Source organism: Maniola hyperantus, chromosome 14 (assembly GCF_902806685.2).
Source record: "Maniola hyperantus chromosome 14, iAphHyp1.2, whole genome shotgun sequence".
Taxonomy (NCBI): domain Eukaryota; kingdom Metazoa; phylum Arthropoda; class Insecta; order Lepidoptera; family Nymphalidae; genus Maniola; species Maniola hyperantus.
Window position 1 is genome coordinate 11602058 of NC_048549.1, and position 23499 is coordinate 11625556.

Here is a 23499-nt window from a genome sequence, read left to right on the forward strand (position 1 = left end):
ACGTCACTGGCAGGCGTCAAATGTTAGTTTAGGTATTTTTAGTTTTTAGTTTAATATTCTTTATTGTACACCAAAAAGAAAAGACACAAAAAGAAACATGTAAAAGAAGAACATACAATTAGCGGCCTTATCGCTGTGAAGCGATCTCTACCAGGCAACTAGGTAGGTATTTGAAGCAGGTAGCTCTAGTTTTCTTTGATTTTACGTCACCATAGCCTTAATACTTGACATATCGTCGATTTAGCATCAAACCGAGAGATCCCTCACTCTAGTTCACTCCGGTTAAAACGAGACAGATTTGTCTCTATGTCAATAAATCTGTCTCGATTTAACTCTAAAGAAAGTCTAAGCAAAGTCAAAGTAAGCTCTGTAGATCTCAGCCTAAGACTCTCAGGACTATTTTAGGCCCTTGAATGTCACAACTCACACAACCAGTTGAAATGTTTAAGTTTAGAAGGAATACAAAGAACTCCGAAGTTGCTGACGAAGAAAGAAGAAAGAAGCTAAAGTTCTTCATAGATTTGTCTTTTTCCGCTTTGCTGCTGATTCTTGTGAAATGTCAACAGCAAAGCGAAAAGGTCTCCTTTATGAGAACATGCTCCGAGGCGTACCTACCTAAATAGGCAGCATTAACAAAGAGAGAAGATTTTAGATTTAAATAATTTAATTATACCTAAGGGTTTTTCCACTAAACAACATTGCTCGTTTCAGCGGCGGGCTAAACTGGCGTGGAAATGGAGTTTAAGCACAGAATATAATATAATAGTACTAATGTAGTTAAAGCGTTGGTGATTAGCTAACTTTCCTTCTCTTTCGCACAATCTAACATTTTCAATGATTGTAAAAACAAAATGTGGCGCAGCCAAGTACTAAACAATCGATTTACGTCCATTTTAGATAATATAGTTTTAGTATAATATAATATCAGTAGTATTCATAGAGAAAAATTGGGAAAACATTTAGTATTTTTCATCCCCATTTTTCTCTATCAAAACTAGGTAAGTATATTATTACGAATAAATATCTCTATAATGGACGTAATTTTATTGTATAGGACTTCGCCAACTTTTGTTAAAAGTGTTTACTGATTCTTTCACAGTGATTAAAATATGTGCGAGAGAGAAGGCAACTTAGCTAATCACAGCGTTTACGTCCAGAGCGTTAGATTCGCGTTGAGTGTTAACGGTTAACCCTGAGTCCGCCATTCACAATATAAACATTTCTCAGTGCGTAGTTGTAGAAATATTCGCGGAATCCTGTGGCGTAATGTTGGCCCGAATCTTCTGATTTACAGCGCGCCCGCTAATTTAAGACAAGTGCTCAGCTTTACGTTCTCAACTCGTATCGCGGTTGAGTCTACCGTGTTAATTTTTTCTTCTTTGACAGGTTTAAGTTTTACGACGACGTTATGGGTGATCAAAGTTAGGTATAATAAATTACTAGTGAACCATGTACGGGAACCATTCGCGGATTTGCCCTAAGGCCCAGTAGGCCCGGGCCTAGGGCGGCCAGATTTTAGGGGCGGCCAATCGTGTAAAAAATTCACTGATGTTATGATAAAAAAATTTGTGATAAAAGTTGGCAGTAGGTACATTCATTATGTAGTCTATTATAATATGATGGGTGCTGAGAAAGGGGCGGCTGTTACCTACATACTACATAGCCCCGGGCCTAGGGACGGCCATGCAAATCCGCCACTGATGGGAACCTACGAATAGTCATACGCACACAAAGATTCTGTAAGTAGTATACATAGAAGTCATTGAACGCACAGGGTTTTTTATGGATAGGCACTCGGCAGACTGGTTTTTTGTACTATGGAGTGCACACAACAAACAGGAAAATTGAAAAAGTGTCCACCGCTGAATCATCATCATCACGATCAACCCATTGAAATGAAAATGAAAATGAAAATCTTTTTTATTCGTATAAACTTTTACAAGTGCTTACGAATAGTCGGATGCATCTACCACCGGCCCACTACTGAGCACAGGTCTCCTCTGATGCAGCTTGACCGAGTAAAGTAATATAGGTACCTATAGTACGCGACAGGTTGAGATGGCAATTGGGGTATGAGGCGGGGGGACGCCCCGCACACCCACACTTCACCCGCATCGGGTTAGCGCGGAGTCCCAACCCCGATTGCTATCTCGACCTGTCGCGGTACCTACTTGACCCTCACTGAGCTAAGGAACAGTCTTCTCCGGCTAAACGCCGAGCTTGAGTTAGATGGCACCGCATAATGATGATGACTCTGGCTGGAACCGCTGGGATTTCTTCTTCTTCTTTGCGGCTATGCAGGTCACGCTTGGCCAAGTCATTGAGCGCCCGAGGCAAATTGGCTCAGTCGGTCTGGAACAGGCTATTTGGTTTGAGAAAGACGAGAATATTATTTTGTCTCACGAAGTCACAAACCTGAAGTTTCGAGCTGATGGTAGGTATATTTTTATTTCGGCTAACGTCGAAATGACGTCATTTCGATGTTAATGAGACATGGTTTCCCCGCAATAGCAATTTGCGGGACTTATAGTGAAGTTAATTTATTTCAGTCCAGCAATTTTTCTGTAGCTTAGTCATGGTCTAGTTTGTATGACGTAAGAGCGTTATTTATATTTGGACATAGATTTATAGCTTTTATATAAATTGTTTATTGTACTGCTTATAACCAATATCTACAACTATGTATTCTCTTCGACACGAGATGATTTTTAGGGTTCCGTACCTCAAAAGGAAAAACGGAACCCTTATAGCATCACTTTGTTGTCTGTTTACACTGAATGATAGCCATCGAGCTCATTTGACATTTCTTGGTTCTGCATTGCTGCTTCACTGAGGGATATTAATATAATTTTTCGTATAAAACCTTCAATAGATTTAAAAAAAATGTCAAATCAGCTCAGTGGCTATAATTTTTTGTTAGACACTGAGTTAGCGAATCAGTAGACTGGTCAAAAATTACTATTCGTAGTTTTCTTGAAATCAAAGTACCTACATGTACTACACAAAATAAAACACATAAAAAAATACATAGGTAGGTAGTTTATTACATTATTTTGGATCCCTTCACAGTCTCATAAATGATACAGAATGTGAATAAATAGTCAGCTAGTAAGTATATTTTGGCCGGTATTCAAAGACATTTCGAGTACTTCCATACATTAGTTTCATTAAATAAATCCACGCTCAAATTTGTTTTTCAAGAATAATAACCTCACAAATGTTTTTTAAGGTTATTATTCTTCAATAAATTAGTTAACAGTAAAATAGGTCAAAAACTGTAGACAAAATATTTTACATCGTTAGTCGTTACGCGCAAAATCTTAAGTCGCGTCCCACGACCTCTATGTAGTACTACGCACTAGACGAGTCATTCCGAACAAATATGTTTACAGTCTGCAACTATACCTTATCATCTGAATGAAGTTAATACAGTGTTCTCTCTACCTAATCCCATACAAAAAACAGAGAGAGCGCTATACTAACTTCATACCGCGGATAGTGTATAGTTTTGTAGTCGTACTACTTTGGAAAAACGCTTCCTAGAACAAGATTTTTGTTTGAAATATCCAGTCCAGGTTGTTCCAGGTCTGTCATACTAATTTCAGAGCTGCCATACTGATATTTTTTTAATTTGCCGCGCTTTTCCAGTCTCATCTTTCGTTAGCCAGACTCTTCACTCCCTAGCGCTTTCCATACAAACTTACTTTGGTTCTCATTTGAATATTAATCAATCAAACTCGATGAAACTTTGTAGACACATTCTAGAAACAAATATCTGTCTGTGGCTTTCCAGATTTTTGTAAAACTATAAACATGTGTAGTTTTAAAGTTACACCGGCTCAAATGTTTACATATAGTGTGACAAGGCTATCTTGGCGCGTGGCGAAAATCGTAACTAACGTTGCCGTCAAGTGTCCCCTTTGTTCTTGTTTGAATAAGATCCTAAGTATTTGTTCTCCTACAGCTCCCCCTGTCAATGTCATTCAAGTACCAAGAGAGCTTTGTCGCACTGTACAAATCTTTGGAGAACTACAGATTTTTAAAAAAATCTGACAAACCATAGACACAGATTTTTGTTTGCAGAATGTGTCCACATTTGTTTGATTGGTTAATATTCAAACGTAGATAGAATAATAGGTAGTTGTAAGTACTGTGTAACCGCGTATGAGATAGCGATAGCACGACGTAACAATGAATAACACGACAATTATTACCATTGTTTGGTAGTTAATATTTGTATTAACCGATCAACAATATTTGTATTAAACGTTTTTTATGTGAAAACAAGTAAATAACTCATAAGAAATACAATTACACCATGAATTCTCAAAGTTTGTTTTGCAACTTCTTGTATGTATTCTTGAAAAAAACCAGTTACATGATAAGGGACAAAAAATTGGTTAGCTGCGGCACTGTTTATCACATTAGTAACTTTATCTGTGCTCTTTTTTTAGTGCGAATGAGAAAGCAAACGTTCCTGCATATACCTTTATTACTCTATCTACGGTCTCTTTATACTGTGACTAAACTAAGTTAATAATAACTTCAACCCTAACGCGCTTCTCAGCGCTTTTCTTATAAAAGCGCGTTAGGGTGACCTTTCTTTAATTAGTTAGATATTAATTTAATTTAATGTTGCGTCCACATCAATGTGGTGTCTTGTACGTTGCATGCGTTTTTGCCGCAAATTGGCATCTCCTTCCACGTAAAAAACTCCACATTAATGAAAACGTGTGCTTCAACATAATATTCTCCGAACATGACGCACAACGTAAATTTTTATTGATGTAGACGCGGTTTTTCGCTGATATTTTTAGTTGTTTCACACGTACTTTTATTGCGAAACAGATGTTCTTTATTTTTTTTAACTGGTTTTACGGCTCTGGGTTCTTGCTCTTTAGAGCCTAATTTATCTTAAAAGTCCATATTTTATACAGATAAATACTTAATATTAGTGTTCATCTAAATGAGCGTATACTCTTCGGAGTTTTTCTCTTTTATTTTTGTTCGCGTGTTTCTTCTCTTGTTTCCAGGGTTTCCCGGGAATGCCCGGATTGCCTGCCGCTTGCGCACTTGATATCCTGGTAAAGAAATTGCACAATTTATATTTGATGGTGTTATGTCAGCACATGTCAGAAACCTTCACGGAAGTGTCAATAACAACTGTACAAATTTCTCAACTGTACAAAACTCAGTCGGACGAACGATGCGCGTAGGTACGCATGTGTAACGCAGTAAACAGACGCACATATGAAATGTAGTTAAACAGCCGTTGTGTCGAAAATGAGTTTTTGATGCTATCTAACTCAAGACTCATTTTCAACAAAATGGCTTTTAGGTACATTTCATACTGCAAGGGTTGATATATTAAAATTCATATTTAAGATTATTGCAAATTACCAAAAGAGCGTTGACAAGATCACTCAAAACATATTCCAAAGAATTCAAGATGAAAGAGCACCCGAATATTGTCAATTATATTAAAATGGAAACCCAAATAACCTCCTGTAGACGGAATGGGCAGGCTGGCCTGCAGCCAAGCGTTAATTCATAAAATTTAACTGCTCTGCGAGGAGGCGAGCGGTTAACGAGCGGGCAAATTGTGCTTAGAGTAAATATGGACGCCGTTATAAATGTGTACAGTACAACCATTCTTATGGTTCCGTACCTCAAAAGGGAAGAAGGAACTCTTATAGGATCACTTTGTTGTCTGTCTGTCTGTCCATCTGTCTCTGTAATTGCTTTTGAATCATCAAAACAATTTACCACTAGTTCGATTTGATTTTACGGGACATAAAGTAGACAGACCGTCTATGAGATGTAAGCTATACAAAATTTCATCAAAATCGGTTAATAAACGTGAGGCCGTAAAAAGGCAGCATACAGACAGAGTATTTATTTATTTATTTATGATATCAGTATAGACTAGCCTGTATAAAGTAGGATTAATGATTTTGGAACAACTACAAATATCCAATTTTGACTGGTTTACGAGGAGACGGCAGGGAAATTACTGTTCAAGTAAATACGGCCGCCGCGCCGAAATGTGTGTACCCGCCTAGTGCCGGAATGCGCAAATGCGAGAACATTTAGGTTATTGAGTGTAAATATGTTTTTATATGTTACCCTCGCTCGGGCCGCACCTTCGTCTATGCTTCGCATGGTTTGCGTGCTAAAAATTTATCACACTAAATGCTAATACGCTTTTCACATTAGCGATTTCGTACTAATATACGAATAAACGAATTATCGTGTAATAATCCAAGATGGCCGCTCGCATTATCAGGTTTTTTCTGGATTTATGGCTCTGGGTTCTAGCCTTTTTGAGCCTTGCCATTAACAGATGTGTTGTTTTGACAATGGACGATGATTGATGACACACAGTACTTCTACATGTCCATGTGTGTTGACAATTAATTCATGCACTTGAAAACTAAAAAAAACCAAAACAGAAAAGATGGTGGTTGAGAACAATATGCAGCCTGATTTTATACCTTTTTTTAAATTTATTGAGATGAATCCTATTATAGGCCATCAGAGAATCCCTTATCTTCTTTAATTACTACATTTGTTAAATTTCAAAATTTAAATTATTTTTTATTCGATGCCATGCATTTGCCACCAAATGCCACCAAATTTTTTTGTGATGGATATTTATAGGGTCCCATATAATAGGTACACCTTTAAAATTCTATAACCATTTCCTCGTTATTAAAAACGTCTGCAGTCTGCACAGTCCGGAAACAACAGTCGAAATGAACGCGTTACGTAGACGCAAGTGCGGCCCAAGGGTTAGGAAATAACACAATTTTCTTGCAAATGGATGAAACACAGCAACAGCATTACGTACTTATTGAACTTTTAGATTTTCTAATTAATCTAGTATGATTAATAAAGATAAAATAAAAGAAAACATATTTATATTTGTGTGCATCAAGTTGAGTTGAAATTTCGAAGTTGTTGTAGGCACTTGTTTGATAGTTCTGAAATAGTAGGTGGCGCGCGAGTCATTCAAATAATTTGCAAAAAATATCATCTAAAAAAACTAGAAACTTTTTCGGAAAGACATTAAAACACTTAACACTTTAAAAAATCTTAACCTTCAACTTGAAATCATAAAAAATATTAAAAAACCGATTTCCAAAACAAAGTAAAAAATATTTTTTGTTTCTACAGGTGTTTATGTATGTTGAAGTCTGTTTGAAAAAAACATAAAAATAAAACAAAAAAACAGGCCGAATTGAGAAAGGTGGTTCTCAGTTCGGCCCGGTTTTTTTTTTCTTTTAAAACAAAAAAGTCGGTTATAAATACCCAAAATCAGACCTTTCCAATTATGATTATTTTTCATAATATTATCTTTTTTTCTTTCCAGATCACCAACAAGCAACTAGATATTTTAAATAAAACAATGGACTTATTATACAATTATTGTATTTCATTTGGACCAAAACTTACCCTAAAATCGGTTTCCCTTTGACATGCGCAGTGCTTTTCTTCAATGCGAAAAACGTGTTGTCAATTTCTATAGACTTGTTCAGCCATCCCTAAAAAGATATTATGCATTAATTTGCTGTTTGGGTTGTTAGTTTTTTGGGTTCCGTATCTCCATAGAAAAAAAAACGGCCAAGTGCGAATCAGACTCGCGCACCGAGGCTTTTCACGATGTCATTTTGCACGATAAATCAAAACTATAATGCATAAAACTAAATAAAAACCTGTTTTAGAATGAACAGGTAAAGCCCTTTCATAATAATTATGATACCCCACTTGGTATAGTAATCTCACAATTATTTGTTGAACCATGAACACATTTCAAGGAAAAATCCGAATACCGTGAATTTGTGGTTACATCACAAAAAAGTGTCACTTCTTGTACGATAGTAAGGAACCCTTCGAATGCGAATCCGACTCTCACTTGACCGGTTTTTTATATAATAATATTTTTGAAGGGACGTGTGGCCTAGTTATGACAACACATATCAACCGATTGCGATTGTTACCATCTTTATATACAGTACGCGGCAGAAAAGAACGTACATCGACATTAGAAGCAGATAGCGTTGTCTCTGTCGTTGAGACCGACAAACGTCATATAGGTATGAGTGACAGAGACTGGCACCGATTCCGTTGTCTTTCTCTAAGCTAAATTTAGAGTATCTGTATCCTTTTCTTTTTACAATGCTAAAATGGGACAGAGCATGAAATTTACATTTAAAGACTCTAAATTTTAGTGCACGCTACAAATTTAAACAGTAGGCTCACGACTGTGCGCTAAAATCACAGGTTTTACCATCTAAAAATAAAATTTAAAACTGTCAAACTACGTCTGTCCTTTTCATATTACATTCGTAAGAAGAGGATGCGAATACTCTAAAATTAGGTTGTGCTCAGAATCAGTACCAATGCTTTACAAAGCCGAAATGTCATTCTAAAGGCCGATGTACATTATTTTCTGCCGCGTACTGTAGATATATCCAGCTCACCTCTACGGCTCTAGCTTCCCTGGGCGTGGGTTTCCGTGTGTCGTTCTTCTTCTCCTGTATGAGCTGGTCGATGGGCGCGGGTTCCACTCCTGGTGGAAGCTGCTCCCACTGCAAGCGGCCACTCACCGCGTCCTTTAGTAAGAGGCGAGCGGAGCGGGACTGGTCCGGGTATCACCTTCATATAGATATCAAACTCACCTCTACAGCTCTAGCTTCCCTGGGCGTGGGTTTCCGTGTGTCGTTCTTCTTCTCCTGTATGAGCTGGTCGATGGGCGCGGGTTCCACTCCCGGCGGAAGCTGCTCCCACTGCAAGCGGCCGCTCGCCGCGTCTTTTAGTAAGAGGCGAGCGGAGCGGGACTGGTCCGGGTATCACCTTCATATAGATATCAAACTCACCTCTACAGCTCTAGCTTCCCTGGGCGTGGGTTTCCGTGTGTCGTTCTTCTTCTCCTGTATGAGCTGGTCGATGGGCGCGGGTTCCACTCCCGGCGGAAGCTGCTCCCACTGCAAGCGGCCGCTCGCCGCGTCTTTTAGTAAGAGGCGAGCGGAGCGGGATTGGTCCGGTTGGCCGGCGGCCGTCATGAAACCTCTGTTAACTGGAATCAAAATAATTATATCATCATCAACCCAATAAGGTGCTGGAATGGCAACCTCGCACTTCATCCATCCATCGCTGGCCCACTATCGAGCACGGGTCTCCCAATCAGAACAAGAAGGGTCAAATGTGGATCGGCAAACTTCACAGACCATCAAGGCCAGACCGGCGCAACGCGTCGCTTCGCTTCAAATTATTCTCCAAATCAAATTATTTAAAGAATTCCCACGGGATTCTTTAATATCTTTTTTCTGTATTGCGTGTAAGTACTATCCTACACACCTAGTTTCTGCTTTCACCAAAGTTTGCCTGGTAGAGATTGCTGTGAGCAATAAGGCCGCCTTTGCATACAATTATTTTTTTAGTTTTAGTTTTTTGTAATAGTTATGTAATATTTTTTGTGTGCAATAAAGTATTTCTATCTATCTATCTATCTATCTTAATCCACGCGTTCGAAACCGCGGGCATATAAGTAAATATATATAGCTCACACGCATGCGCAGTAAGTATCTTCTTGTACTCGAGTTCGCTGCCCTCGTACTCAGGTAACAAGAGTCCGTATTTCTTCTCGAATGTATGTCGACCCACTAGCTCGCACAGTCGAGCCATGGCCGCCTCGTGAGCACGCATCTAGAAAGAACACTCTTTTGTCATCATCATCATGATCGCCGGCTCACTAAAGACCACGGGTCTCCTCTCAGAGTAAAAAGGGTTTTGGCCATAGTCTACCACACTGGCCATATGCGGATTGGTTGACTTCACACACCTTTGTATGTCTTCTCCATAATAAATGCTTGAGAAGGCATGCAGGTTTTCTCACGATGTTTTCCTTCACCGTTAAAGCAAGTTATACGCAAACTCCGAAAGTTAGAGGTGTGTGCCCGGGATCGGACCCCCGACCTCCGATTAGAAGCCGGACGTCCTAACCACTAGGCTATCACAGCTAGTAGAAGGCGGACTTTGCAAAATCCTTCCAAAATATATCAATCTTCTTATTCGTTGGGGCTATGCAGGTAAGAGCCGTGATAGCCTAGTGGCTACGGCGTTCGCCTCCTATTTGGGAGGTCGGGGGTTCGGGAGCAACGAGCTTACACTCACCTGGTCAATGGGTAGAACAGCAGTCAACAGTAGATCAGGGGCCACGGCATAGGCGGGTAACACTAAGCCGGGGCAGTCCAACAGTTCCACATCGTCATCCAATATCAGCGACTGGATGTGCCGCGTGTGACCCGGCATCGAGCTTACACTGACCTAAAAATAATTGCGATTTTGATTTTTATTACATTTTTCGAAAAATAATTTTGTACAATAACACACTCTGATTTTATATTCTCAGGGAGGATTTCAAATTAAAATTAACCTAACAATGGCCCCGATTCTCTAGTCTCCCTCTAAACTAAATTTAGAGTATCTGCATCCTTTTCTTTTTACTAATGCTAAAAAAGGAACGGAACATGACTTTCACATTTAAAGACTTTAAATTTTAGTGCACAATACAAATTTAAACAGTAGGTTCGCGAGTGCGTGCTAAAATCACGGTTTTTACCATCTAAAAATTAAATTTAAAACTGTCAAACTGTGTCTTTCCTTTTCATATTACATTAGTAAGAAGTGCATGAGAATACTCTAAAATTAGGTTGTGCTTAGGTTAGGTAAACTTTTTATAGGATTTCTTTTGAAATTGTTATTGTTAAAAAAATATTTGAATAATTTTATTGGCAAATTTAAATAGAATAGGTATTAGAAGACTTTCAAAAAAAACATTGCTACCTTTTTAGTCTGCATCAAAATATTGACAGAACTAGATTTTCCTACATTAGGATATCCAATCATTCCCACTGTTATTCTCGGAGGATTCTTCAATTTGACCACCTTTTGTTCTTTAAGTACTTGTAACAACTTGTCTCTGTCAAAAATCTCATGTGAATTTTGAACTGTTACTTTATTTTCTGCTGTAATACTAACAGATTCTTCAGTAACTACTTCTTCACCATCTGCAACTCGGTTTTCAAATGTGTTATTGTTTGTTACTACATTTTCTGCTTGTTGAGCATTTTCTGAAACTATGTTAGCATTGCTTTGGTATGGTTCTATTGGTTTACCTAACCGTAAACTTTCTAGAACCTTATCTAATGCCTGTTGTATAGCGTCTATTTTATTAGCAGTATTATTCACAGCATTATCCAGGTCTCCAAGTTGTCTTTTAAACAGTTCTATGTCATCTTGTGTGTCGTTTAGTGCGTTTGGATTTTCTACATCGCTTTCATCTTCAGAGTCGCCTAATTCTGCACCTGAGTCATCGTTATCATGTTCTTTTGATTGAATTGATTCTTCTTCAGAAATCTTCCTTTCTTTGCTAACTGTACTTTTTGCAGCTGAGAAGAAGATTATGGGAATGTTCTGAAAATACAAATCTTTAATGTTTAAATATTTAGTGAAATTAGCTGACGCCTTACTACATTATTAATATGTACACCTTTACTAATGTAGCTTACGTACCTCTTTATTGAAGTATTCAGCCCAACATTTGCGCACATACTCAGTAGTCAAATCAGCCTTGTTTAACAAGAGTATACATTTACAGTTTTGCTCAGCTGCATATTTTTCCAAGTCGCTACATCTGGATATAATAAAAGATAAACTATAAAAATTATACATTGATAGGAAATAAAAAAATAACATAGGAACCTAAGATCTTTTGTATCTTGTAAGATAGTAATAAAAACAAAATTTTTGCTGTGCAGACACGTTTAATTACAAAATTACGCGCTACTCTAAAATACTAAGGTAGTCTGAACTAGGCTTAAGTGTGGAAAAGAACATAGCATAGAAAACTAAAGTTTTAAGTAAAACTGACACACAAGCCACTTAACAACATGTACCTACTACATGTCATGTTAAATGCCATGTTTATGTTAAAACCCCTACAGGGATTGAGCAATACCTGAACAGTAGAGGATTCCTTGCATCCAACAATAGCAGCACCACATCGGATTTCTCCAAAGTCCGCCACAACTGTTTCCAAAGCTCCAGGTTCCTCTCATAAGGTGTAACGGCAGCCCCAAGCTTGGCTTGCAGTTCGTTCAAATGTCGCCTCCAGTCTAGGAAAGCATCTCTTTCTCTAGTCAATTGCTCTTCCGCTGTAATACCTGGTTTCCAGGCTGGTCTGAAAGTAGTGACTTAGATAATAACAGGAGTTAACAATCTAACACTATACCAGACAATCAATAAGAGTAATTTATTACCTATTTTGAATAAATCATTTGACTTGACTTGACAATATGATAACATGAGTTACTGATATGGTAAGTAATATGAGTACAGTACCAAAATAATAGTTTGTCAATATAAATTAAAATAAAGGTCCAGAAACTACCCTGGTGTACACCATGCATCATTACACCTTGGGTTTTACTCCAGTAGATAGCTTTTAAAGAACTTATAATGTTTAGTTGGATAAGCTCATTATAAAAAAAATTGAAACAGTGACAGTATCAAAAGTACCAAACATAATTAATTTCAGTGATTTTGGGCCTTTAGGCCCGCTCAAGTCTTTTCGCTTCTTTTCTGACTGTCTTTTGTGAAACTACAGTGACATGATATAAATGCGAAAGTCTGTCTGACTGTTTATCTATTACTTTTTTACAGTCTACCGACTTAACTGACTTTGATGAAATTTGTTATGGGAGAGAATTTTAACCCAGAATGTCAGAGTTCCCACAGGATTTATACCCAAAATTGATACAGACAAAGTCACAGGCATTGTCTAGTATATTATTATATTTTCTCTAACTTAATCGGCTCACTACTGAGTACAGGTATCTTCTCAGAATGAGAAGGGTTTGGCCTACTACTAGTAAAGCTCTGTAAAACTTATTCTGACTTTTTTCTCTCTCTTTATTTTTTTTGTAAAATCCCCCACACCCCCATAAGTTTTATTCTGACTTGAATATTGTTTCTTGCCAACACAACAAGTCAAAAAGAGATTCTTATCCCTTACCTTCTTGGAACAGTGAGAGGTTCATCAAAATCTGGCTGTGATGTGACAATATCAACTTCACATGGTGCAGACTTTACATATTTCACATTTAGTTTCTCTGCTATGAACTCTCTGTTGGCTAGCTCAGCCGTGGAGAGGAACTCTTGGAGAGAGGACTCCGCTGTCACAGATTGTAGGTTTAGACGGCCCCAGTCAAACCCATCATTGACTTCAGTTGTGTGAAGCTAAAATACATAATGATTAATGTATATTAAGAACTTTTTATAAAATGTTTAATATTATGGACTAAGAGCCAGCAGGTGACAGACCTTCGTTTTTTATAAAAGCTGAAAAGGAGGAGGAATTTTTATATGGATCATAGTGGCTTTGGGAGATAACAGGTAATAAAGGTGTAAAAATTCTGTGTCAAAGTATGTCTAATTTTTTTATATTTTCTTCAGAATAGTATTAGAAATGCACGTCATGCATTGCCAGGCAATTAAGTGTCGTGGCAACCCCCTGCCAGATACCGTTAAACATTAACCCTCTGACAAATAAATCTGGAATAGCGGTGGAATAGTTATACTCTGTTTTGTCTTTCTCTGTCATCAGTAATTTGACATTTGAAGGAAAAAGACAAAACAGAGAATAACTATTCCACCGCTATTCCAGGTTTATTTGTTAGAGGGTAAAACTTTATTATTGCTCTCTATATTAGGTAAGGTAAGACTGTACAATTGTACACAATGGGTTAGTTTGTTCAATAATCAAAAGAGTAGCGTATCAATGTATAACAATTGTGAAAATATTATTACTCAAGCATTAGAAGTTTAATTATGAAAGTTATTCAATTTGTTTACCAAGGTATTATCTTCTACATGTCTGCGATGACGATTTTTAGCGAATCTGTCTTTGATGAGCGCTCGACCAAGCGTGTCCTTATTCTTTTTTCCCATTGAGACTCGTACAATGTATTTTTACAAATATTTTACAGTGAACACTAGTAAGAATTAAACGTGGTTAACCGTGGAATAACCAAAATGAACCAAAACAACATGAACAACATTGAACATGTGACAAAAATGTCAAAATCAAATTTTAGACGTCAATCAAATTGACAGATATTCAAGGAAACAACATTCAGAAAATGAAAAAAAACCACAGATGTAATTCTCTATGAGAAATAAAAATCATGGCTGGGCGTAGATTGAGTAAAAAAGCTAGGTTAAAGTACTGTGTAACCGCGTATGAGATAGCGATAACACGACGTAATGATAAATAACAGGACAATAATTATTACCATTGTTTAGTAGTCAATATTTGTATTAACCGATCAACAATATTTGTATTAAACGTGTTTTTTGTGAAAACAACTAACTAAATAACTAATGAGAAATACAATGACACCACGAATTCTCAAAATTTGTTTTGAAATTCGGTAAATAAAAAAATCGGTTACACGATAAGGGACAAAAAGTGTGTGGGGCCTCTAAATAGTGTTCTGTGGATCTTTTTAAAGGACCTTAAAAGGCTGACATCCAGGGCCGTAAAATAATTTTTAAAAAAAAGCAACCGAGCTGAAATCCACAGACCAATAACATATAGGATACTGAAATCCATAGTACAGGGTTATGCTGTATCTCAGTGGCACACTAATTTCGTGAAAATTTCTAATAATTAGGTACATGTCAAACTCAAATTTTCTATTCGCTAACGTCAGTTTTTAACCAAGATGACGTCATAGACAATGACTTTTGATCATAGCCATTAATGGGATGGAATAGAAACCGGAAACAGCTTTTTCACGTATGTTTTCGTATCGATAGTTTTTAAAACTCTATTCACTAAGCAAAAATGACAGTTTGTAATTGGAAACTTTATTAGGTGGCAACGATCGTTTTAACAACTAGTCGGGACCAGTGTTTTGCGACTCGCCACTATAATGCGTCCGTTTTATAGAGGTAATAATTTTTTAGCATTCTCAACGAATGTAGAGATGTTTTAATTTCGAAGGATTTTTATTAATTACAAATTGGCTGAATTCCGCTCGTTTTTTCAGAAAAATATATTATAATAAAAAATTGATACCTAGTACCTAGGTACTTACCTATTAGTTGTTAAAAGGTAAGTAATATAAAGTAAGGTTGGTTCGTCGGAGTTAAATTAGTGTTATTTTGTAAGCAAGTAGGTACTATATTTTGTGGTTATGTTAATGTTGTAGATAATAATTTAAAAAAAATATGGCTCGTGCCGTATTGATGGGGCATGCTGAAGAGCAGCGCCAACAAAAGGCGCTACGGGTCCACAGGCGCAGGCTGCGCGATATGTATAACCCAATGGAGCTGCCAGAAACAGAGTTCATTGCGAACTTTCGTTTGAGCAAGGCTGGCTACCAGCAGGTGTTAGAGGAACTCGGGCCTCACCTCCAAGCCGCTCGACGAAGGACAGCTGTTCGCAAGGAACTAAAGGTAAGTCTCATGTAGGTACTAAAGTACCTATTTTCTATCTTTGTACCTATTCTACTCCCTTTACAACCTCTCGCACTGCCAAGGGTCACTGGTAGAGATCTCTTATAGAGTGCTTCCCTGTCCACTTTTACTTTCTTTGTCTCTTTATTGTTACAACTTTCTGGTACAAAATAAAATAACAAATAAAAATAAAATTCTGATATTTATATTGAGGAAGAAAATATTGAGATTAATTTAACCCTAAAATTGGATTTTATATTTATTGCAGATCCTAGCAGCTCTGCATTTTTATGCCACGGGTACATATCAGCGCCCAATGGGGACATCTATCTTCAATACGATGTCCCAATCATGTTTTAGCCGATGTCTACGTGAGGTAACTGATGCACTCAATGCTCGGGAAGTACTCACTAAGTACATAAAGTTTCCTGCATCCCAAAGGGAAAGGGAAATAATTATGCAAAAGTAAGTTAATAACATGAAACTAATTAGCAAATCTAGTTATTATAATTATTATTATACAAGTCTTTTTATATTTTTAATAATAATACCTTTATTTTCATGCCTTATGTTATTTTATTATACCTATACATAACATATTGTTACTTACTATATTTTTTCAGCTTTATGGAAAAGTTTGGGTTCCCGGGCATTATAGGTTGCATTGATGGAACTCACGTAGCCCTAGTACGGCCCATAGAACATGAGGAGTCATTCCTCAATAGGAAATTTTATCATTCCTTGAATGTAATGATAGTAAGTATCCTACTTGTCCTACTTGATATTATAAATGTGAAAGTGTGGATGTTTGGATTTGGATATTTAGATGTTTGTTACTCCATCACGCAAAAACGGCTGAACGGATTAGGATGAAATTTGGAATGGAGATAGATTATACCCTGGATTAACACATAAGCTACTTTTCATCCCGGAAAATCAAAGAATTCCCACGGGATTTTTAATTTATATTCTACGCGGACGAAGTCGCAGGCATCGGCTAGTAATAAATAAAAGCATAGTAGATAGAAGTGCTAATGTCACTTTATCAATAGTTTATGTATATCTATATCAATATAAAAGAGGGAAAAAAATTATTATAATAAACTCTGAAACTGCTGAACTGATTTTAATAACTCTTTCACCATTAAAAAGCTATTAATCTGCTTATACAGCGAAGCCAGGTGGATCTGCTAATAAGACGTTTTAAATTGGTAAATAATATATGTTGCACTACATACTTGTTATAATTAATAGTGATATATTATTTTTATTTCAGATTTGTGACGCCAATCTAAGCATTCTGCATGTAGATGCGTCATTTGGTGGCGCATCTCATGATTCCTTTGTATGGAATAACAGTATGGTCAAAACCATAATAGAAGGCTTGACGAATGAGCGGTGCTGGTTATTAGGCATGTATCTTATTACTGTTTTTGTGTTATATATCACTCTTTTTGTACTGAACGCTAAATTGTTGGCGTCGTATAACTAAAATATATAAATACATCCTTTCTAGGTGATTCTGGGTATGCACAGCGTCCATGGATGATGACACCCATCTTGGACGCTGCTGCTGGATCCCCAGAAGAACACTACACCAAACTTCATTGTCGAGTCAGAAACAGTGTGGAGCGCTGTATTGGTGTGTTGAAAGCACGTTGGCGGTATTTATTAAGCCACAGAGTGCTTCACTATGATCCAGTTGTTGCTGCGAAAGTAGTGAATGCCTGTGTGTGCTTGCACAACATTGCCAATGTGCGCAACGTGCCAATTCCTGAGGACGACAATGGAGAGGGTGGTGATAACCAGCAGCCCCAGCAAGCCCTTGAAACACCAGATACTGCGAATGCAGATTCTACGAGGGCAATGCTCGTTAGAAGATTATGGGATGCCAGGCCCTAGATAGGTGGGTATATAGAACTAATCCTATGTAATTTTCATGGGCATGAAGGAAGGAGGCAATTATTTTTATTGCCAAAAATATCATAGGTATATATCTCACAAGACCGCTTTACTCACGAGCTTTGTCGACGTCAGCCCGACTAGTTTCGAACCCATCCGGAATCCTTTTTCAAGGAGTCAGTTCGCGCACGCGTCGCGGTTGAGACTTGATATATTATATAATATGGAAATCATTCACGATAATTGAAACTGTCCTGTGCTGAAAATATCCATTATATTATGGCACACTATGTAATTATAAAGTTGTCATTATATATTAACATAGCTAGAAGCTTTTTTCAGGTATAGAGACGTCGATTATTTCAGGGATGAAGAGCAGAGTAACCAACAAAGTTCAACAAGTGGTGAAGCTGAAGTGGTAATGCTTTAATTCTCAGTGTCTCTACGTGATCAAATCAGAAACAAGGAGATCGTTTAGCTGAAGAAGCAGAGTAGACAAATGGAAGATGAAACAAATTCTGCCATAGAAGACAGTAGAAATTAATAATTCTTAACTGTAGATGATGTCTACTATTTAAATTCATTATATGGTACATAATATACCGAAAGGAGATTGGCTAAGTTGAAACCAGCTATTTTAAAAACCATACAGATTCACAAATCATTTAGTTTTTATAAATTTTTACAAAGTATTTTTCTGAGTAAACACCATATTTTTAGAAGTTGGAAATCTATAGAACAACATAAACAAACTTGATAAGATATGTAGGTAGGTACTTCTTTTACATTAAAATATTAATTAAGTAAACTCTAATATAGAAATATATAAACTTTGTTTTTATTATAAATATTTCCTGTAATAATCACAATCATTATAAGATAAGTAGGTACTTCTTTTACATTAAAATATTAATTAAATAAACTGTAACTTAACAATAAAAGGAACTTTGTTTTCATTTCAATTATTCCTGTAATAATATCTAGTAGTAATCACAATTATTATCATGAGATACGTATTTCTTTGACGTCCCGCTTTAGTTTCGCTTCAACTTGAGCGACTACTCGCGTCAATTTGAACACGTCCATACAAGTTAGCTGACACAATCGGCGCGAGCGACTTCCGTCCCGCGTCCCGCACGTTATTCGCCTCAGTTTGAACAGAGCTTCAGTCCCAGGTTCGATTCTCAGAGAAAGAAATGCTGATGGAGTTCCAAAATTAAAAGTCTATACGCATTAGATTTTTAATTTCTGCTACTCCATCAGCTATTTCTTGTACAGCTGCACTAGACAGTCAGCCATCCTGCTAAGCGTCTCCGTGTGCCGCTCCTCATTCTCTAGCCGCCTTGTCTCTAACTGGTATGCCCAGTTGGGGACATTCACATCCTGGCGAACTGAAATGAAAAAGGTGAACATTATATTACAAAAGTTAAAAAAAATGGACCAAGTAGCCTATATCCCTTCCCACAAACTACCTCTGTACAAAATTTAGTCAAAATCAGTTAAACAAGTGAGCTGTCAACAGCTAGCAGACAAACTGACAGACACTCTTTCATATTTATAATATTAGGGGTTTAATAAAATAAAAAATTGTCAATAATCTTAATAATAAAAGTAAAAGTTGTAGCGATTTTTTTTCACATAAATTAAATTATTAAAAAGCAGTGACTGCCTAATGGGTTTTTTCTTGCCTCCTATTGTGACAATCCCAGTGCGTTCGAATCCCAGACACGCACCACAAACTTTCCTGGGTTAGGTGCATTTTAAGTAACTAAATATAACTTGCCTTAAACCATTAAGGCAAAAGGGAAAAATCGTTAGGAAACCTTTATGCCATTTAAACCATATAAGCCTGTCTCCATAATGTTCTCCATGTTGTGTGAAGTCTATCAATCGGCATTTGTCCATGGCTATTTCACCCTGGGAATTGAAGGTGCTATCTATATGAAGTGATGTATGATTAGGTATAAATTAAATACTTACTTGGTCTTAAATTTCTGGCTGTTGTAGCTTGTCCTGAAAATATTGAATCTATTTAATTTTTGCTAGATAACTAGCTTATGCCTGCAACTTCATCCGCATGGACTACACAAATTTCAAACTCCTAATTTAACCCCATTGGGAGTTGAATTTTGTAAAATCACGACGTCTACATCATAATAGCCATCTGTATACGCCTAACAGCCCAATTCATACCGTAATTTGAGCTGTGAGTTGATAGATCAGTCAGTCAGTCAGCTTTTCTTTTTATATATTTAGAAGATTAATTAGATTATGCTCATCTGCATGTGTTGCTATCCAATTCACATTGAAATTGATGGTACTATGCTGGAAACCTTCATGCAAATGTCAAGAAAACAATGGTTTAACTCAATTAAATGAAACACTTATTTATACAAACGCCTCGGTAATTAAAAAATTGGCAGACTAACATTAATATTATTTAAATTTAAATCATTACATTTTTTTTACTTTTCTTGTATTCATGTTTTAAGTGTTATGTCAATAACACCTAATATTGATGGGCTGTCTTCTTCCTCCATGTTCGTTGTTGGAGCCTGCAAAATATTTATAGAAATAAACTAAGCCATTCATAAATTATAGAGATATGTAGAAAGGTATAATATACAATATGCAATAATGTTAATGCATGAAGTCACCTTCAAGTTAGCAAGCCCAAGTGCACCCCACACAAACCATTATGTTTAGTTTATGTTTGATTTTTATTTGGATCAAATTCAATGTTGTACATACTCTAGAAACTAGTATCTGTGTTGTGGTTTTACTGATTGCCATGTTTTTAATACTCTTCTTAGTATTCTTGCATGCCTACTCTATACATGCAAAATAACACTGTAAGTATATGCATGTGTACTTTTAGACAATAACAGCTTTTTAGTATATACCTATTACTATAAATATAAATGATAATATAGATTAATTAACCTTGATGAAAATAATGATGAATAAAAATTAATATCACAATATTTAAGACTGCATTACAATTAGGTACTATGGACAATATTTATCAATAAGTATTAAAAGAAAAACTAACATCCAGTGGAATTTGGACTCCCTTCAATCCTTCGACTGCTACCTTCCCTATAATGGAGAGGATCCTTTCTTCTATAGGTGTTAAAGGTAGCAGCCTATTGGGCCCTCCACCCGTTCCCCTAGCCATCCTCCTAGAGTCAGCCGCTTTATTTTTTATCTTCGCCTTTAGTTCAATCCAGTACTACAGAAGAGAGATATAAGTTTCTAATGTATTGTTCAAACTCTTCTATCAACATAATAATAGATACCTATAAGACTGAGTTTACTTGTGGTTAATTTTAGGGTCAAATGTTCTATGTAAGGTGACATAATATTATGATTAGTTTAATCTCCCATGCAGCATGCTGTGTACCTATGACAAGCAAGTTAATTATTTAATTATATTGTACCTATGAAATGACTAGATATATTTTTTGTATACTAATAGGTAATAACTTACTCTTCGCCATTGTTTGCTGCTTTTTGAAACCCCTTCCCCAACTGCATTTAGCTGGAGGGCAAGGGTTTGCCAGGCCTGTCGTGCAGCCTGGTTCCCTAGAGGCCCTCCAGCGTATCGACCCATCGCAATATAGCGATGGGTCTCTGCAAACTCAACCAAGAGTTCAAATTGGCGCACAGAGACTTTTCTTCTTGGAGGCATCTAAATAGACAAAATATGCTTCATGATTTAGTTCAAATTGTGTGCTGAAGGAATAATTAGGTAGGTACACAATAAAAGCACTCAAGAATACTGTAATTCTATAGTCATAGCGATTAATATGTTTTTACTTACTTTCGAATTCAAAGCATGGTATGCTATCTTAGAACTCTGCTGCTAAACTAGATTAATAGCGCCATCTAGGAGCTGGATTTAGAAATAATGTTCCAGTGTTAACATGTAAATTATTTTTAATGACAGTGTTAACATAATATAAAATACTCAAGTTCCAATATTGTGAAAAATTAAATTAAAAACATACTTTCTTTTTATTTGGAAAAAAGAAATATTCAATTATTATAAATTTTGCTAAAATTAAGCTTTATTTTTAAAATAATAGTTAAATGTTCTTCAAATTCTAGATTTTCATATCTATGGTCAAGAAAACTGGGTGACAAGTGTCAGAAAAGTTTGAAATTTGAATTCATTTCATAACGAAATTCTACAGTGGTTCTACAGTTTTGGGAGTAATTTTATTTGATATTAAAGATTTCACGACTTTTGCTTTGCTTTCGGACTCCGACGATCCCTACGTTTATTATTTTGGCTTGTTTTTTGGACTACTGTTTCTTGTGTAAACGATAACTTGGCATTCCCCCTGAACTCTGTTGCAATCTGATTTTGTTTAGTGGTTTAGAAGTTTAGATTTGTAAAATGTCTCAAAAAGTATGTTGTGTGCCTGGCTGTTCAACTGTTGCAGGCGATGGTAAGTAAATTCGTTCTGTTTTATATCAGAAAGTATTGCTTGCTGCCTCATATACTCAATTGATTCAATCGGAAGATTGCCCTTGAAAGTTATCATTTCAAGGATGCAGTGATGCAAGGATGCCTTTTTGACAAGATGCGTTAGCTCTAGCACCACAGTTTTGTTTAATTGCAAACGTGAGATGTAGGTACTAAACCCTAAAATGTTGATGTTTGAACAGTGACTTAATGTTTTTAGCACTTTTCTCAATAGAAATAAGCTATTAGTCGGATCACTATAATTAGATAAGCTTGATGTTTAATATCTTTACTTCATTATGTATTTCCAGGTATCTCACTGCACCGTTTCCCCAACCCAAATCAGCACATTGATTTGTTTCAAGTGTGGCTGAAGAAGATTGGGGGTCATGTAGCGGAATTAGATAAAGATTACATTTACAGCAACAGAAGGGTCTGTCGTAGACATTTTGAGGACATTTATTTGTACCCAACAAAGTTGTGTTCCCTAGCCATCCCATCACTCTGTTTAGCAGGTTGGTTAGACATTTTTAAAGTACCTTTGTAACTAGCAAATATTTTCACTTGCTAATTGGTATATTTTAGATATTATGTAACTTGTCACAGAATATCAGACAGCTATGGTTTCAAGTTAATTATTTACAAGAACTTTTTATGTAGAAACATGGACAAGTCTTACTCTCTAATGTGAATAATTCATATCTCAATGTATTTACTTTATTATGGTTTTGATATTGATATTTTTATTTTAGAGAATATGGCTGCTGCTGAAGCAATAATTGTTTCTGAACCGCATACTAGCTCCAGTTTCATATCAAATTCTAATGAAATGGAAATGGCACCAGGTAATTATAAATCTTAAATCTAAATATATAAAAGGAAAAGGTGACTGACTGACTGACTGACTGATCTATCAACGCACAGCTCCAACTACTGGACGGATCAGGCTGAAATTTGGCATGCAGATAGCTATTATGATGTAGGCATCCGCTAAGAAAAGATTTTTGAAAATTTAAATCCCTAAGGGGGTGAAATAGGGGTTTGAAATTTGTGTAGTCCATGCGGACGAAGTCGAAAGCATAAGCTAGTTAGTACCCTATAATTTTAAATCGCCTTTAAGTTTATTTTTTAACATGGCAGATATGTATATGCCATACAATAGGAAATGCAAAAAAATAGTGTTTTTGATTTACATGATCATATCATTTCAATTTAATTAGATACTAATAGAATAGTGTAGTATAACTTAAATGAACTACTGATGTGAAAGTTTGATACCTTTCAAATCAAACATCATTTTTTCATTTCCATTGTTGGTAGCTTTAGTATTAACTAGTGACCTTACCTTCGCATGGGTAGCTTATTACAGTTTTCATGTGGATCTCTAATTTTTTGAAAATAAAATATAGCTTATGTTACTCAGGAATAATGTAGATTTCTACTTGTAAAAGATTTTTTTAAAATTGGTTGGTATAGATTATCGTATTATTATCTCATGTGTTATTTTTGGTATTTTGCAGGACTTGTTGCAACATCAAGTAAAGCAGTACCTGCAGTTGCTATTAAGTTAAACTCAAAGGACAATTTAAAAGGTATATCAG

The 23499-nt window shown here is 36.3% G+C and overlaps 3 protein-coding genes across 7 annotated transcripts; 1 reads left to right on the top strand and 2 right to left on the bottom strand.

Moving 5' to 3' along the window:
- Positions 1–3024: 3024 nt before the first annotated feature.
- On the bottom strand, positions 3025–14125 carry Ns3 (nucleostemin 3). The gene is made up of 10 exons (XM_069502829.1): positions 13918–14125; positions 13079–13302; positions 12023–12244; positions 11578–11698; positions 10849–11478; positions 10177–10329; positions 9570–9708; positions 8880–9079; positions 7456–7544; positions 3025–5081 (listed from the first exon to the last, which is right to left on the bottom strand). Exons 1-10 carry the CDS (start codon positions 14011–14013, stop codon positions 4952–4954), a joined length of 2004 nt encoding a protein of 667 aa, XP_069358930.1. The 5' UTR covers positions 14014–14125; the 3' UTR covers positions 3025–4951.
- Positions 14126–14724: 599 nt separating this feature from the next.
- LOC117988402 (putative nuclease HARBI1) lies at positions 14725–21072 on the top strand. 5 transcript variants are annotated; one of them, XM_069503119.1, is made up of 8 exons: positions 14725–15018; positions 15117–15181; positions 15279–15525; positions 15794–15990; positions 16149–16281; positions 16802–16937; positions 17042–17431; positions 17770–21072. In XM_069503119.1, exons 3-7 carry the CDS (start codon positions 15298–15300, stop codon positions 17425–17427), a joined length of 1080 nt encoding a protein of 359 aa, XP_069359220.1. In that variant the 5' UTR covers positions 14725–15018; positions 15117–15181; positions 15279–15297; the 3' UTR covers positions 17428–17431; positions 17770–21072. The 5 variants fall into 5 exon arrangements, with proteins under 5 accessions (XP_069359220.1, XP_069359218.1, XP_069359219.1 ...); XM_069503117.1 differs by having other exon boundaries at positions 14725–15181; XM_069503118.1 differs by having other exon boundaries at positions 15117–15525.
- On the bottom strand, positions 18244–21292 carry LOC117988549 (nuclear apoptosis-inducing factor 1-like). Its single transcript, XM_034975703.2, has 6 exons — positions 21251–21292; positions 20918–21118; positions 20480–20659; positions 19886–19982; positions 19408–19440; positions 18244–18818 (listed from the first exon to the last, which is right to left on the bottom strand). The coding sequence occupies exons 2-4, from the start codon at positions 21116–21118 to the stop codon at positions 19908–19910; spliced, it is 456 nt and encodes a 151-aa protein (XP_034831594.1). The 5' UTR covers positions 21251–21292; the 3' UTR covers positions 18244–18818; positions 19408–19440; positions 19886–19907.
- Between the last annotated feature and the right edge of the window lie 2207 nt (positions 21293–23499).

What these genes read in the sequence shown, in the direction of transcription:
- Ns3 (XM_069502829.1), bottom strand. Translation starts at nt 14,013, where the DNA reads ATGGGAAAAAAGAATAAGGACACGCTTGGTCGAGCGCTCATCAAAGAC. An exon ending in ATGTAGAAGATAATACCTTG is followed by an intron (nt 13,303 to 13,917) that starts GTAAACAAATTG and finishes TATGTATTTTAG; the next exon opens with CTTCACACAACTGAAGTCAA. An exon ending in CCTCTCACTGTTCCAAGAAG is followed by an intron (nt 12,245 to 13,078) that starts GTAAGGGATAAG and finishes CACTACTTTCAG; the next exon opens with ACCAGCCTGGAAACCAGGTA.
- LOC117988402 (XM_069503116.1), top strand. Translation starts at nt 15,298, where the DNA reads ATGGCTCGTGCCGTATTGATGGGGCATGCTGAAGAGCAGCGCCAACAA. An exon ending in CTGTTCGCAAGGAACTAAAG is followed by an intron (nt 15,526 to 15,793) that starts GTAAGTCTCATG and finishes TATTTATTGCAG; the next exon opens with ATCCTAGCAGCTCTGCATTT. An exon ending in ATTCCTTGAATGTAATGATA is followed by an intron (nt 16,282 to 16,801) that starts GTAAGTATCCTA and finishes TTTTTATTTCAG; the next exon opens with ATTTGTGACGCCAATCTAAG.
- LOC117988549 (XM_034975703.2), bottom strand. Translation starts at nt 21,118, where the DNA reads ATGCCTCCAAGAAGAAAAGTCTCTGTGCGCCAATTTGAACTCTTGGTT. An exon ending in GCAGCAAACAATGGCGAAGA is followed by an intron (nt 20,660 to 20,917) that starts GTAAGTTATTAC and finishes TCTCTTCTGTAG; the next exon opens with TACTGGATTGAACTAAAGGC. An exon ending in GAGTCCAAATTCCACTGGAT is followed by an intron (nt 19,983 to 20,479) that starts GTTAGTTTTTCT and finishes AATATTTTGCAG; the next exon opens with GCTCCAACAACGAACATGGA.